This window comes from Xyrauchen texanus, chromosome 44 (genome assembly GCF_025860055.1).
Source record: "Xyrauchen texanus isolate HMW12.3.18 chromosome 44, RBS_HiC_50CHRs, whole genome shotgun sequence".
Classification (NCBI taxonomy): domain Eukaryota; kingdom Metazoa; phylum Chordata; class Actinopteri; order Cypriniformes; family Catostomidae; genus Xyrauchen; species Xyrauchen texanus.
This window is the reverse complement of record NC_068319.1, coordinates 4,456,485-4,472,393: the sequence shown is the minus strand read 5'-3', so window position 1 is coordinate 4,472,393 and position 15,909 is coordinate 4,456,485. Positions and strand designations below refer to the sequence as shown.

General features: G+C 37.8%; 1 protein-coding gene across 2 annotated transcripts in view; it reads left to right on the top strand.

The window, feature by feature from the left end:
- Positions 1-15,909, top strand: part of LOC127636709 (membrane-associated phosphatidylinositol transfer protein 2-like) — an 85,846-nt gene extending 69,937 nt beyond the window's left edge. For both annotated transcript variants that reach the window (XM_052117394.1, XM_052117393.1), the window contains 9 exons: positions 806-970; positions 3,461-3,609; positions 5,196-5,312; positions 5,405-5,521; positions 5,647-5,795; positions 5,882-6,031; positions 7,555-7,738; positions 7,972-8,100; positions 10,997-15,909. In XM_052117394.1, the coding sequence (XP_051973354.1) occupies positions 806-970; positions 3,461-3,609; positions 5,196-5,312; positions 5,405-5,521; positions 5,647-5,795; positions 5,882-6,031; positions 7,555-7,738; positions 7,972-8,100; positions 10,997-11,338 (1,502 nt within the window). In that variant the 3' untranslated portion in view covers positions 11,339-15,909. The remainder of the gene's footprint in view (positions 1-805; positions 971-3,460; positions 3,610-5,195; positions 5,313-5,404; positions 5,522-5,646; positions 5,796-5,881; positions 6,032-7,554; positions 7,739-7,971; positions 8,101-10,996) is intronic.

Below are 15,909 nucleotides of genomic sequence, written 5' to 3'. Positions count from 1 at the left end.
TTATCATTAATGTAGTCTGGATGTTTACGTTTGTTTTGTTTAGTTTGTTTGTATTTCTTATTATTCACAATGGTCATTTTTATTACTGTAATGCTTCAGGAACTGCTTGAAGACCGTATAACAAATACTGCCATGATTTATTTAAATAATAGATTATTATAATTAGAAAGGTATGTTTTACAAAATGAAAAGTGAACTGAATATGTGCTTAATTGTCATTTTGCAAAAAATCGGAATGATCCTACAATTAGTGTATTCATTGACAAAATATATATTTTCTTATTTCTGTCTTGATTTTGCGGTTAAAAATAACTTTAAAATAAGTTTCCGATTGTTTGAGCACACTGACACTGACACTGCACTGTCAACTTCTGGCTCAGCCAATTGAGTAAGTTTGTGGGCGGGGCTAACTCTTTGGCCGACCAATGGCAGATGGGGAAATGGTGGCGCAGAATTATACACTTCACCTTAAGTTGTAAAGCATTAATAAATTTGAAATTCAGCCATTTTTATTAATGACAAATTGTAATTCTGATGATGGGCTTGCATGCTTATTTGGTAAATAATGTTCCACGAGGACTTCATGTAAATTCAGCAGTAATGTCCCTCATTGATAAAGGGTCAGATCTAATCAAAGTCATCTCGGGGCAGTATTTACACTTCCTTTCTCTCTTTGGCATTTTCCTTTTATCGTGTTAAATCAATAGGCCCTTTTACACAACTAATGTTACAAGTCAGTCAATAGTCACATTTCTCTCAGTTTCTGGCACCTGCAGCTAATTCAATTTGATTTTGGTCCTCACAGCGGACGTGATGCACTCTCACGGCCTTATGTTTTCGGAACAGTCCAATCCTTCATCTCCGGCTTCTGCTCCAGCCTTCCGTGGGACTCGAAGAGGCAGTGAGACCAGCATCGCCAGCCAGGTGTCTGGGTTAGTGGACAGTTACACCGCCTCCAACATTGCCAACAGTGAGTTAACACAGTGATGCACACACACTCACTGCAAAATACAAATAAAAAAGGTATAGATAATATAGTCATTCTCTCAACAAAATTTAATATTATTGTCCCTAAAAGTTTCAAATGATGGAACAATTTACTTGTTTTTGCTCTTAGACTTTAGTAGGGGTAGATGCCATGTTTCATTTGACAAGAAAATGAGCCAGGAAGGGACAGTACAATCAGTTTATTATGCCGCACTGTCAGGTCCCCAGTTTTAACTGATGTTTAACTGGAATTTTGTGTTCACTGGAAGATAATTGAAAAGATGTAGTTTTTTTTTTTTTTTTTTCAGCAGAACTATTTACTCAACAGCATAACATTTTGGGCCTTATTCGTGGAACATGAGCAGGATGCATTTCAGTGTAAATCATTCATAAAGCCATTCATTGGTTGCATAAGTTTTTAACCCGGCATTAAATCATTCTAACATAAATTGTCACACAAATGAGACATTCGCAAAACCATTCTTACTTAGATTGTTGCATGAGTGTATGTTCGTAAAACTGTTTTGATGCAGCAATAAATCATTGTAACATAAATTGTTACACAAATGAGACATTCGCCAAACCATTCTTATGCAAATTGTTGCATGAGTGCGATGTTCGTAAAACTGTTTTGATGCTGCATTAAATAACTTAACCTAAATTTTGCACAAATGAGACATTCGTAAAACCATTTTTATGTAGATAGTCACATATATGATAAATGCTGCAACATCATTTATAAAACAACTGTCACATTACATTTTCTGTAAAACCATTCGTTCATAACATGATGACTGAATGTGACATTTGTGAAGCCATTCTGACGTAAATTGTCAGACATCGATTTTAAGGTGATTGTTGAATGTAGGTTTTAATGAGTAAAACGTACCTCCCAAACCTAAAACTTTTAACCTAACCGTAAGTGCCATGTTTACTCAAATACGTTCCGCTTGTGTTACATAAACTATTCCTCACATGCTTGTTTTCTTCATATTCAAATTTGGCATCTACTCTAATTAAAAGTCCATTGACATAGAAAGAAAAGAAAAACATTTTGACAATCATGATATTTATTATTATCTTATTTGCTTTACTTAATGAGGCCGTAATATGTCGTGTTCACCTCATGATTACTGTTGTTTTGATTTTTGTTTTGTCTCATAGCATGGCAATTTAGTCTCTCCAAAAAGCTCAGTCTTTTGTCCCAATTGGCCCTCCCCTATAATAAAAGCGGTTCCCGAAGCCCCTCCCCCAAATCCTGCAGCAAAGCGCAAAATAGGCGGCAGGTAGAATCACAAGATTGCAGCTGTATGGATGATTCAGAGCAGAGCATCTCTCTAGGCTTTGAGGACTCTCCCTCGGCTCAGCTCAGATCCGCCATCGCCATGTGTCCTGCCGTATATCAAGCAAGGTACTGGTGCAGGAAAATGTGGGTTGATGTCAGGTCAGAAGGTCTTTTTGACCTTCTAGATCTGCCCGCTCTCCTGTTTGCCTGCGATAGTTTCTTCCACCCAGCCATTCCCTGCAATTCCTCCTACTTCCTCTTGTAGAAGCCCTGTATCTTGTGCCTGTTTCCTTGCTGAATTACCCAGCGCTGGTGCCCTGGGTCTTCATCTCTGAAACCTGCTCTGGGTTTGCTCTGGATGATGTATTATATCCAATCTTTTCTGAAGATATTTTTATAGGACGTCGACTTGTCTTGCTCCTATTTTTTGGTTGTGCATCATGCTTACAGCTTTGCGCCTTCTATTAGAGGTAACTTAGGTCAAACTATTTCCAGGTTTAAATTAGATTTTAAATGTGGACTTGTGAATCAGGCTGCACTGTTCGCACAGCATGTGTGTTGCATGAAACCCTGTGAGGACAATGTGATAGGAAGCTGTGCTGTCTATTTATTGTCTTTATATTTGATTGCGACACCAAGTATTTCACTCTCAATATACCTAAATTAGACTGCAAACTCGGGAAACAGTTTAACAATATTTTAGTGCAATGTTCCATCTGCATTGGTGAAAAAATGCCGTTTCATTATTATTATTATTTTTAATAGAATGATGTTCTGAATGATGACTGATTCTCTATTTTCAAACCTAGTAATAGAGAAGCAGAAGCCACTTGCTGGTTGGAGAACATTTGAACCACAACGAAAGGAAATAAAAACCAAAAATAGGATTATGTTCTTGAGTGTTTTCGCAATGGATTATGAGAAGAAGCAGACAAGAAAAGTGCACTCCAGCCTTGCATTACCCAGTGCACATTACATAATGACAGCTTTCCATTTCTTTCCTTTCCTTTGAGCCCCTAAAGCAAACCTGCATCATATCCTCTGCTGTCTGTCTTCGAACCAGCTGCTGAAACATTCATAAAATATGTACAAATGAAATGGAAATCTTTAATGGAATTTGGAGTTGCTATTATAGCCGTAATTGATCCATCAGGCATGGTTGAACCTCTCATGTTTTCTTTCCTGCAGTCGCGGCGCGTTGGTGGGGCACTAAGCGCATTGATTTTGCGCTATATTGTCCTGATGCCCTAACTGCTTTCCCTACTGTGGCTCTACCTCACCTGTTCCATGCCTCCTATTGGGAATCAACCGACGTTGTGTCTTTCCTGCTACGACAGGTGAATATTTCTGCATTGGTACATTATTTAAAAAAAGTGCACACTCATTCTGGGTTATTAACAGTTTGTTGTTTATGGACCACACCTGCGGCATGCTGTTGATTACCACAGAGAATAATATTGACTCGTCCATCAATTTGTAAAAATGTGTTTACATGAATGCACTTACAATGGAAGCCTAGCAGGCAACATGGTGAATAAACGTTTAAAATATGACTGTCACACTGTTTTGAAAGTATAACCATAACACTTGGACTATACTTTGAAACATACCTTATGATTTGCTTTGTATCGCATTTTTAACACACCGTACAAAATCGAGCTTGCGCGGCTAGAAGCGTCTGTGTTCACAAACTAAAACATTATGTGTTAGCATGAGACTGGAGAGATAAAAATAACATATATATATATATATATATATAAAATAAGTTATATGCAATCTTTTCAACTCCAGCTAAGATTTAACCAGCAACATTTTTGCTATCAAAAATCTCAAAATAATTTTCTGTGATGATTTATGGCACAACACAGAAGCTGTCCATAGACCTTAATGTTGAAATATATCATTTCTGTGACACGTAAAAATAAAAATTCAAAACAGCTGAATACACCCCTCATCTGCAGTTGTTCAAGCAAGTCCGATAGTCCCGCCCCCAACTAACGCCATTGGTAGAGTAACGTTGTTGGGTGGAGTTTAACGCATCGCTCAAAACAAACAGTAATTTTTATAGTGCCCCAGAAACATTTTTCACATTTAATGGCTTACTTATAGTTGTCTCTGCATATTAAGCTGGGATAGAAGAAAGTATTTTAACACTGGAAAAGTGACATACTGCAGCTTTAAGTTGTAAATAATCTAGAACATCAGTTTTCAAACTGGGGAGGAACAAGGAGGTGTCTAAAATGAAAATAAAATAAAAAATAATAATAATAATAATGGTTTTATGGTTGTATGGGCCATATTCTCAGTAAAGCTGCTTTGGAATAATATTTATTGTGAAAGCACTATACAAATACGTTTCAATTTCCTTGAATAAGTTTATCTTAAAGCTTTTGAATACATGGAATTATAAAAATAATGTTTTCACAACAAGATAGCTCCGCCCCCAACTAACGCCATTGGTTGAGTAATGTTGTTGGGGCAGGTCAAAACGGGTCACTCTTAAAAATTTTATAGTGCAACAGAGACGGTGTTTAAAGTGATTTTTAGAACATTATTCTATAAAGCTCTGAAAGTGTTTTAACACTGAAAAAGTTACATTCTTCAGCTTTAAGGTTAATATTCAAACATTAATAGTGAAAATAAGATGGTATGGGGAAAACTTGATTCAGAATAAATATTTTTTGAGTATTTTTCATTAATTATTTATAAAAATTATATTATATTTTAGGAAGGGCATGCAAGGGGACCATCATATTTGGGGGTCCTAGGCATTGGAAAATGTTAAAACCCATGACCTATAATATTCCTTGCAAAATCTGCCATGGAACTTTATCTCAAAAGATCAGTTCATTTTAATGAAGTTGTGATTTCATATATGATTTTTTTAGTTACTTATGTGGATTTTGTTTTCTCCATCTCTCAGGTCATGAGGCATGAGAACTCGAGTATTTTGGAACTTGATGGGAAGGAGGTGACAGAATTCACTCCGTCCAAACCACGGGAGAAGTGGATAAGGAAGAGGACCCATGTGAAGATCAGGGTGAGACCTTTAAACATATTTCTCTAAACACTAACTGTACTTATCTAAGAGGCTCTGTTGGGAGCTTATTATATGATTTATTTATGTTGAAGAACGTTACGGCAAACCATCGCGTGAATGATGCAGTGTTTTCGGAGGACGGCTCTCAGGTGGTCGCAGGTCGCTTCATGTATGGACCCCTGGATATGGTCACACTGACAGGAGAAAAGGTTAGTGCTCATATAAGGCCCGATTTCTGTTGTCAATTTGTAATTTGCAATTTCAGTCGTTTTCATGCAAGACTTTGTTCACAATGTTTTCACAAATTTCACAAAATGTTTGTGATGATTTCAAGGTTGACATCCATATCATGACACAGCCACCGTCTGGTGAATGGGTCTACTTTGACACCGAACTGACCAATAGCAGTGGCCGAATCTCCTATGTGATCCCTGAGAATAAACGGTTGGGAATTGGAGTGTATCCTGTCAAAATGGTGGTCAGGTATGTTTTGTTCAAAAGTATTGTACTAAAAGTTGGGTTGCATTTTTAACAGTAGAACATCTCTAGAATGTTCTCTGTGTCCACAGGGGTGACCACACATCTGCGGACAGTTACCTGACCGTGTTGCCTCGTGGCACTGAGTTTGTTGTGTTCAGCATCGATGGCTCTTTTGCTGCCAGCGTGTCCATCATGGGTAGCGACCCTAAAGTGCGGGCAGGAGCTGTTGACGTGGTCAGGTGAGGCCTCGACTTCTCATCGTTTCATTCGAAGACAACTTGGAAACAAAATCGACCCTATTTTGGGTTCTCACGGCCGTGAAAAAACAGGAAATAGCCGGAAAAAGTGATTTCACTTCAGGGCTGGAATCGTCATGGAAATTAATAAAGTCATGGCCGTTTCTGTGAATGAGATTTTCCAATTACATTCAGCTCTAATATATTTAATCACTAGAGATTGCTCTTTGTGAGTGCAGTCTTAATAAAATGATTTGTAAAAATCTTTTATGCAATTGTCACGAATGACTGGAAATGTCATGGAAATTCACTGGTTGAAAGGTTTGAGAACCCAATATAAAATGTTATAATAAATGTTCCTGATCTAATTGTGCTTAATTTATCCAGTCATGTTATTCTGAAAAAAATAAATACAAATGTTTCTTAGATTTCCTCGCCTGTGAAATACGTTTTGCTGCTGTAAACAAGGCCTATGAGTGGGGGAAGCTAAAATGAACCAATAATATAATTTCACAAACCAATTAAATCCTTCGGCCAGATTTCCAAAAATCAAATTCGTAAGAAGGTATCTAATAAAACTTTGAAGTAAAACGATTAAGTGTTTTTGGGAATAAAAAATATTCCAATAATAAAAAAAAATAATATATATATATAATAAAGTTTGTAGAAACAAACTTTGATGTTGGCTTGACACAAAGTTTAAAAGTTAATACGGACAATACAGTCTGACAAACAACCAGCTAGCTAGATAAACCGTCAAATAGATGTTTTATCATGTAGCTAGGAGTTGCAATCATGTTACTAGCATTACTAGACTGTTTAAGCATTTAACTAGGCATTCCTAACAGCTATGCATTGATAGCATGTTGCTAGGTGTTGCTAACATGTTGCTAGGCTTTGTTAGTGTGTTTTAGCATGTACCTAGGGGTTGCTAGCATGTAGCAAGGTGTTTCTAGCATGTTGCTATATGTTGCTAACATGCTCTTGGATGTTGCTAGGCATTAATAGCATTTTTGGCATGTAGCTAGGCATTTCTAGCATGTTGCTAGGTGTTGTTAGCATGTAGCAAGGGGTTACTAGCTTGTTTCTATGTGTTACAAGCATGTTTGGAGAGAGGAAGAGAAAGACAAAAGAAAGAAATATAAAGCAGCTTAAAGCATGTTTAAGGTCTTGTTTTGGTTTGATTTTGAATGTTTAACAATTGGAACTTGAATAGTCTTGGCTCACCTTATTATTTCATTAATGTAAGTCCATGGGATTTTTCCTGTATTTGATATTCCACTGTGCTGAAACCATAAGTCCTATCAATTAGCAAAGATATAGCTTAAGCTCTTGGAGGAGTTAGAGTTCCTAGTTTGGTTTCAGAATAATAATGATAATAAGTTTCAATTGTAGAACAGTATGTTGTGTTTAAATGCCCTACAGCTCATGAATATTCATCAGCCAGTAATGGGACAGGTTCCATTTTGGCTTTGCCTCTTGATCCTTTTGTTTACAGTCCTTGATGCTGGTTCTTCCTTTCACAGGCACTGGCAGGACCTGGGCTACCTGATCGTGTATGTAACGGGACGTCCAGACATGCAGAAGCAGCGTGTTGTGGCCTGGCTTTCACAACACAACTTCCCTCATGGAATCGTGTCCTTCTGTGACGGCCTGGTACATGACCCGCTCCGACACAAAGCCAACTTTCTGAAGTGTCTCATCACAGAGGTTAGTAGCATTACAAACTACTACTCCTGTATCATAAATGACCTTTTAGGACATTGTCTTGGGAGGGTCTTCGAATTTGCTAACTAGTAGACTAGTGTGTAAACATCTTGCTGTGAAATTTGGAATGTGAGTGGCAGGTGCTTCTTCTAAGAAGTGTCCCATTTCAGTTTTATTTATTCAGTGTAAGCTGGTCTACATGAGGTTTTGCTAAAAAGATTGTGCTCTTTTTGTAGGCACACATGAAGATCTTTGCTGCTTATGGTTCTACTAAAGACATCTCAGTGTACACGTCACTGGGCCTGCCTCCATCACAGATCTACATTGTGGGGAGACCAACCAAAAAGATGCAACATCAGTGTCAGGTATCATTTACACAAGACTTACCACAGAAAACACAGCAGAGATATTATTCTGTTGTCTTCGGTGACACTATCTTTGAGCGTTTGTGTAGAGTCCAATTAAACATTTATCGATCCTTGTTTTCTTAAGTAGTCTTTTTTCCAGTAAAACAAGATGCATTTTCATGAGAAGCAAAATTACATTAGATATTAAGTGTTGTTTATCTAGGTCTGGGCGATAAAACGATATCGATATATATCACGATAAAGAAAATATTATCGATATTTACTGCGTGTCGCTAAAACACAAGCAGTTCATCTTTCTCAGGCTGCGTTTCCACTGGGGCGGACGAAATCCGCTAAAAGGCGCTCACAGCGCTAGGAGAGAGCTCGCTCCGCACCGCTGCCAATCCTACGATCCACCTTGCGAGCGTGACGCTCTGCTTTCATAGGAATTCATTGAAAACGCTCTCAGCTTCGCTCACAACGCGCCAGTGGTAACGTAGGGTCAGACTGGATGAACTTGCTAATGCTAGCTGCCTTGCTAACAATTAGGTTACGTCGGACTGAATCCATCCACACCGCAAGACTTCATGACAACGGTAGCGCCCTCTCATCGTCTCTAGTGAAGAGCGCGACAGAACAACAGTGATGTGGACAACAGCTCTGATCTTTCTGCGCTGTAATCTTGAATATTGTTCTCGAGCACAAAACATGCATCATATCTACCCTGTCCCGCTCCGCATGCATTGTCTCTTTTTCCTGCATGTGTGTAGGCATGAAGTGCCGCATGAGTTAACGTGGTTTCAAAGCACCTTTTAGACCAAAATGTTTTTCCCTTCTAAATGTATCTTTATTAATCAGCATGTTACTAGCCTTTAATAATAAACAAATCGATTTCTGTTCTAATTTTGTGAAAATTAATTAGATGTCTGGAATGGATAAGGAAAACTAAAATTACTAGTTGGTAGACTAGTCTCTCACTTTAATGAAAATATACAAATGTTTTTTTTACATTTTGTAAAAAACGTTTTCTAAATTTTCTCTTGGGACACCCCTGAACCCACATGTAGCATCATTCCACAGTCACAAGGGCTTTTATGCCCCATACTTGGGTATCTGAATCTAAAGAAATATAACAAATATTTCATTTTAATGTAAAAATATTCCAACAAATACTGGACTGCTGTCCAGAACAAACAGATGATCTTTTAACATTCATTTTCAATTGATAAACGGTAAAAGATGGTAAAAATGGTAAAAGATCCCGGAGACCCCAGTGCTTTGGCCGTATCTGGACCCCCCTGTGCAGTTTTGTAGAGACTATTTTAACTGTTTAGAATTAATTTTTTAATTTTTTCTTCTGTCAACTTTGAAATGAAAAAAAGAAAGTGCAATGTGTAAATGTATATCGTGATAAATATCGATATTGAACAATATGAAAAAGATTATCGTGATAACAATTTTGGCCATATCGCCCAGTCCTATGTTTAACACTTAATTGTGTGGGAATTTCAACAAACACTCTTACATATTTGAGTCTTTAGAGACCCAGCACTTATATCCATCACAAACTGATCTACAAAATGACCAAATAGTGTCAAATATTCAAAATATTTTCACGACAATTTGAAAATAATAGAATAAAATCTATTTTGATATATTTTAATGTTTTATTTTTCATATATCAAAGAGAAAATGCAACAAATCAGGACAAATCTAGAAAAGGATGAGTAGATCTAGAAAAGTAAGAGACTTTCACACTGAAATTTCATGAGACGCAACTAGCTGTCAAAAACATATTGAGCTACATATAACATATAACCTACACATAAAATACACATAAGTATTTTCTCAGGCACTTATTGAGTCTAAATTGATGCACAACTTCATATTCACAACATCATTTCAGTAGTACACCCAAATGACAATAGTCATATAATATGGTTCATGTGTTGTACTTGCTATAGTTTACCTCCATGTTGTTTCTTTATCAAATAGCAATGTCAAATATAAATCAAGTCGGTCACTGTAACAACAGCGCCACCTTGAGTAAGAAATAGCATGTGTGATTTGTATGTGTACATGCATATGGAATAATAATGATAATTCACCATTGTTGTTGATTCTTTGTTGCACAGAAAATCAACAGGATATAGTATTTATTTGTATGAATATATTACTCATTTTTCTTGTAATAAACAGAGAAGTCACAGAGCAGGGGATTATTGCATACCATTTACTCTACCAAATTCTTATGAATGGGCTGCCTTGATTTTTATCGACGTTGCTTGACATTAAATGGAATATATAATAGGACGCAGATGGTGCAATAACTGGAGAAGAACTTCGAAATTAAATGGCACTTGACCCAGCCCATAGACTTGGCATGCTTGGTCGAAAATGTTAAAACTTCATGCCGATGCCCACTGATTTTGAACGTATGATGTATCGCATAGCGCTGCGCTTAAGGCGTAGCACTCTTATACAGGGCTTTAAGTCTTGTTTTGAGAGAAATCTAACTACATTTTGTGAGGTTAAGGCTTAAAACAATTAAAAAATATTTGCCAGGTGGGTGACAAAAAAATTTATTTAAAAGGAAAACGAGTTTATTTTTCTTACCCCATTGGCAATTTTTTTTTCTTCTTGTTTAAACTATAATGTTCAGATTTCTCTAAACATTTTAAGGCAAATTTTGTCAGATTTCTCTGAAACACTTTATAGTTTGTTACTTTGCATGTCAAGTAAATAATCTTGTTTTAAGAATGTTTAGATAAAATTTTTGTCACGTTTTCCAGTAAAAATTCATGAGTAAGAAAATGTTGTTTTGCAGTGTACTGGTTGTCCCTTTAAAATGTAAGTTTAATTTCCTCATCTTTCCACTCATACTGACCTGTCTGTCTCTCCACTTGGCCCTTAGTTCATTGCCGATGGCTATGCAACGCACCTGTCCCAGCTGGAGTACAATCAGAGGTCGAGACCCGCTAAGACCGGCAGTGCTCGTATAGTCCTGCGGAAAGGCAGTTTCGGGCTGGGCGGCAGCGGCGACTTCCTGCGAAAGCGCAATCACCTGCTGCGCACCATCTCCTCGCAACCGACCTCCACCACGCCGGTTGTGCAGGTGGGCCGTCCCGAACGTGCGCAGAGCCAATCAGAATGCGACCGAGAGCGGGCGGAGCGTGCACAGAGAAGCATGAGCATCGCGGCAGGCTGCTGGGGCCGGTCCGGCAAATTTGAGGGTGGAGCTTTGAGCCCTAAATAGGCTCCACCAACCAGGTCCAAGTTCTGAGGAAATGAAAGGCACTCCATATGGCACAGAGACATGAATGTGGCCTGCAAGATTAGGAGATGGACCCTGTAATGTTGGGACTCAACCTCACCACCCCATTACTATTATTGCATGAGTCATTTGGGAAAACAAGATTTTTTTGTTCGTTTTTTAGTCTGGCAGCCAAACACATTCACAACATGAAATCTAGCGCCTTAAGCATCACTCTGGGTCGTGGCCCTCACCTCTGACTTGATTGAATGTACTGTTTGAAAGGGAGACAAATCGTTGGGTGGGTATGGACTCTTCCCCTTCCCCCATCACCAAGGAGCATCCAGGAAGCTATCCTCAACTTCCCATTTGGTGTCCACAGAGTGTCCCACAGCTGTAAATACGTGCCTCCTCTTACCTGCTCAGGGCAGCCATGAACTTGAGGAGTTTAGAAGACCCAGAGGCCATTTCATGTCCCTCTTGCTTTAACGGTTTACTCATTTTCGCCCTCTTTCTCACAGATTAGTTGCTCGATCTTGGCGGCGTCTTGGTCAAAACCCAGCAGCATTTGGCAATAAGGATCGAACCCCATCACACTTGGTCTGCAGGTCATCAGAGGCCTTAACTTTGTATTCAGAGCACGAATGGAAAGCCGTCTCAATCTTTAGTCCTCAAAAGGGGCAACTATCCCTTTACAAGGCCATCTGCTTGCAATACCTCTGAGGGCACCACTAGAGGACTTCGCAAGCCTGACACCCTCGACATGTGCTGCTGCGCCACGTTCCGTATTTATTTATTTCTGAGCCACCAAACAACAATCGTAAGCACACATGCAATTTCATGCCACATCTGATTTGCTGTAAAAACGGTCCCGCTGCTTCTTTTGACTTGGAGAAAATCTTGCAACCCACCATGAGGACAGACTGCGCAACTTGCTGTATTTGAGCGGTCTAACGAAAAGCTGATATGACGAAGGACAATTTCTAAGCCAAACAGGGCTAGATTTCTCTGTCAGGATTAGAGACAGATTTCGCTCATTCTCAACCGTTTCCTCTTGAACCTCTTTGCACTCATCTCCGGGTGATCGGGAAGTGATTGGAATCGATCGCTTGCTCAATACCGCCGATGGCCAAAACTAATTCATGTTAAAAGCTGTAGTTCTGCAACTGCATAATCTCATTGTTATTTTGCACTAGTGGAATAGTGGAGGTCCTTGTTACCATCTCATGTCACTACATCACGTTTTCGTGTAGTACATGACCTTTATTATTTATGGCAGGGTATTTGATTTTTATTTGACGATTATATAGTTCTCCAGTAAATAGGAAACAAAATAACGCAAGAAATGTGCCAAAACCAGGCAGGCCGTTGGAACACAAACACGCCCAAGGCTGTTTCCGATGTATTGTAGCAACGTTTCCGGAGCGTTTGAGTGGTTTCGATGGCACATGTATAATGTTTTTACGATTTTAGATCATTTTAGATCAACTTTAAAGTCCTTTAAAGTTCAGTAATCGATGATATTGTCCATATGTTCATATGTAAGTTATTGAGGTATATAGAAATTGTGCTTTTAATTTTACGATTTTGGACCAGAGCATGACAAATTCAGTCGTAAACCATACGCGGTTTGTTTATATATCATGTCATGAACACACTGGAATAGCCATGCTGCATGTGCGGACATTTGTGCTAAGGATTTCAAATCTAGCTGTAGATTAGATTGTATTCAACTGGGATGTTTCGAACACAGCCGTCAGATTTCGGCCCCAGTGTTCGCAGTTCGTCTGGAGTGGATGTTATGATCTGTGGTCTCAATGGGACGTAAAACAGTGTAGATACTGTAAAGATACTGTAAAGAAATTTCACTATATAGGATGTGTTAAGGTCAGAATTTATTTATTTCTATAGCTCCATAAGATTATGGTTATTTCAGGTTTGACTGTATTTCATGTATTGCTTTTATTTTTGTCCAACAGTTCTGAAAAGCTTATTTTAAGGACCAATGACGTGTCTCCTCGTGCATAATCGTTGACAGTGTTTCCGTAGCAAAATTCTAGAGGACGCCACTGCACCGCACGGACAATCAAATCTGTTCAGCAAACAAACAACATATTGCGAACAAAACAGTCAAGGAGCACGCACGTGCACAAACACACGCTCAATTTCTTATTCTACAGACATTCAGAGACTCTGGAAAATGGTCAATCGCATCAACACAATAGTCAAAATTTCCACGTAATGTGAATTGGTTTGAGAAGGGTTCATTAACGTGGTTACCTTTCTTATAAATTAGCTCCAAACTACTGGGTTTTAATTGGTTCTGTACAATTTTTGTTGTTGCCACTTGGGGAAAAAAAAAAGTTGCTTTTAAATTTCCATTAGGACTGGCATTGCTATCCTTAATAGGTAATATTAAGAAGTTTTATTGCATCTAGTTGGTAGTAGACATTAGGGGCTCTCCATGGGAATGTTCTGAAATGATACTGACATGACAAATCTGAAAATTGCATGAGTGAAATCTTGGTCATCTTTGTTGGTTGTTGGTTTATTATGTCAAAGAAATAACGATTTGAATGTTAACAACTAAACAAATTCCCAGTCTGGAAATTGCTAATTTCCATCATAGTACTAGTCCACATTCACTCACATCTGAACTGACTTCTACAACCTGTTACAGTTTTTTAACTGGCTGGTTTTCAAATCCAGCTGTTTTTCAGGAATGCTGGGCAAGTTGATGTGCGCCATCCGATATGAATTTATTTCCGATTCCAAGATTAAAACATCGCAGGGAGTCATGACAATTTGTGCCACAATTCCAAACTCTTTTTTACACAGTAAACATTCATTTAAACAGACGCGGTCTCACTTGTAAGCCAATAATATGAGTATTATATCTGCAGATAAAACAGATTATAGCCACTTTTGTACTTTGCATGTCACGGGAAAGCTTTCGTACAGATTCCTGTATTATTCAATAATAAGCCCAATACATACCTCCAATTTATAATTACAAATATGCTGTCGTCTATGTAGAACATCATATCAAATGTTACTACCAAGTATTTAGATTATCTTAAAAACAGACACATTTTTAAAGGAGTGTTCCGGGTTCAATACAAGTTAAGCTCAGTCGACAGCATTTGTGGCATAATATTGAATACCGCAAAAGTTTATTTCAACTCGTCCATTTTTTTCTTTAAAAATAAGCAAAAATCTTTGTTACGATGAGGCACATACATTGGAAGTCAATGGGGCAATTCGGAAAGGTAAAAATACTGTTCCTAAAATAAAGCCACAATATGCATGTTTACATGATTTTAGTATGATATTATGGACCCGCTTTATATTAGATGGCCTTAACTACTGTGTACTTTATCATTTGATACAATGTGATTATTATGTACATACATGTTGTTGCATTGCAATTACATTTAAAGTACTTGCATTTAATTACATTTGTAGTTACAATGTTAACTTTACCCCTAACCCAACCCTTACCCCAAAATCGAACCCCTAACCTTAGTCCTAAACCTACTTGTACCTCAACCCCAAAATCGAACCCCTAACCTTAGTCCTAAACCTACTTGTACCTCAACCTCAGTAGCAGCAAATGTGGGCATTTTGCAGAGCAGCATGTAGTTACACAGTAAATAAATAGTCTGGTATGTATTTAATGTTAGTACATAGTAGTTAAGACCACCTAATATGAAGTGTGACTGATGTAATCACTTACTAACCTTTTCTGTCAAGCTATATCCAATTTTCCATCTTTGTTGCCACTGTAAACCCTAAAACAACCGTAAAAAGGACAATTTATGCTTAAAGATTGAGCTTAACTTGTATTGAGATCAAATTGTCAGAAATTAAACTATCAGCATAATATATAAGTGCAAAGAGCAGAAATGCTGTTAAAAATTGAAATGTAAACATCTCTCAGATTACTGTGCGAAACATTTACAGTGAAAATAAGGCTTTCCCGACACCTTTGGATATTGAATGAATTCTGCAGGTTTATTTTACTCTGTTGAAGTACTGATCTGGACTGAATCCCTCCTTTACAGTTTCTTACCAGGTCAGTGGTTCAGTGCTCTCATATGTATAATCTGTATGTACTGTGGATTAAATGCAGTTGGACGACTCTGCGTGTCTTCTGTGATTTATAATGCATTATATGTGTAAAGTGGACCATTTCAATTTGTGTTACACATACAGTAAAAGCCATTTGAAGACTTGAGGTGTGCATATTTAATGATCTGAACTAGCACCTCATCGAAAGCTATTTTTTTTCTACTTTGTTGCCCAGAATGTGCTTTGTTTGGACACGTCATGTTAACTCTTTTAAATGTGATTACTTTGGTTATCTACAGGTTAGGTGGTTTTTAAAACATACAACTAGAATGTAAAGATAAACATAAACATACATAAGCTGTCAATCAATTACAATTTTTAATCGAATTACTTGATGTGCAAAATAATTAATCACTTGCCAATATTTACTGGGAAAAGCCCCCAAATAAAGGTAATTTCCAATAGTTCCAATCATTTTAAATATATTTATATATAAGTAGCAG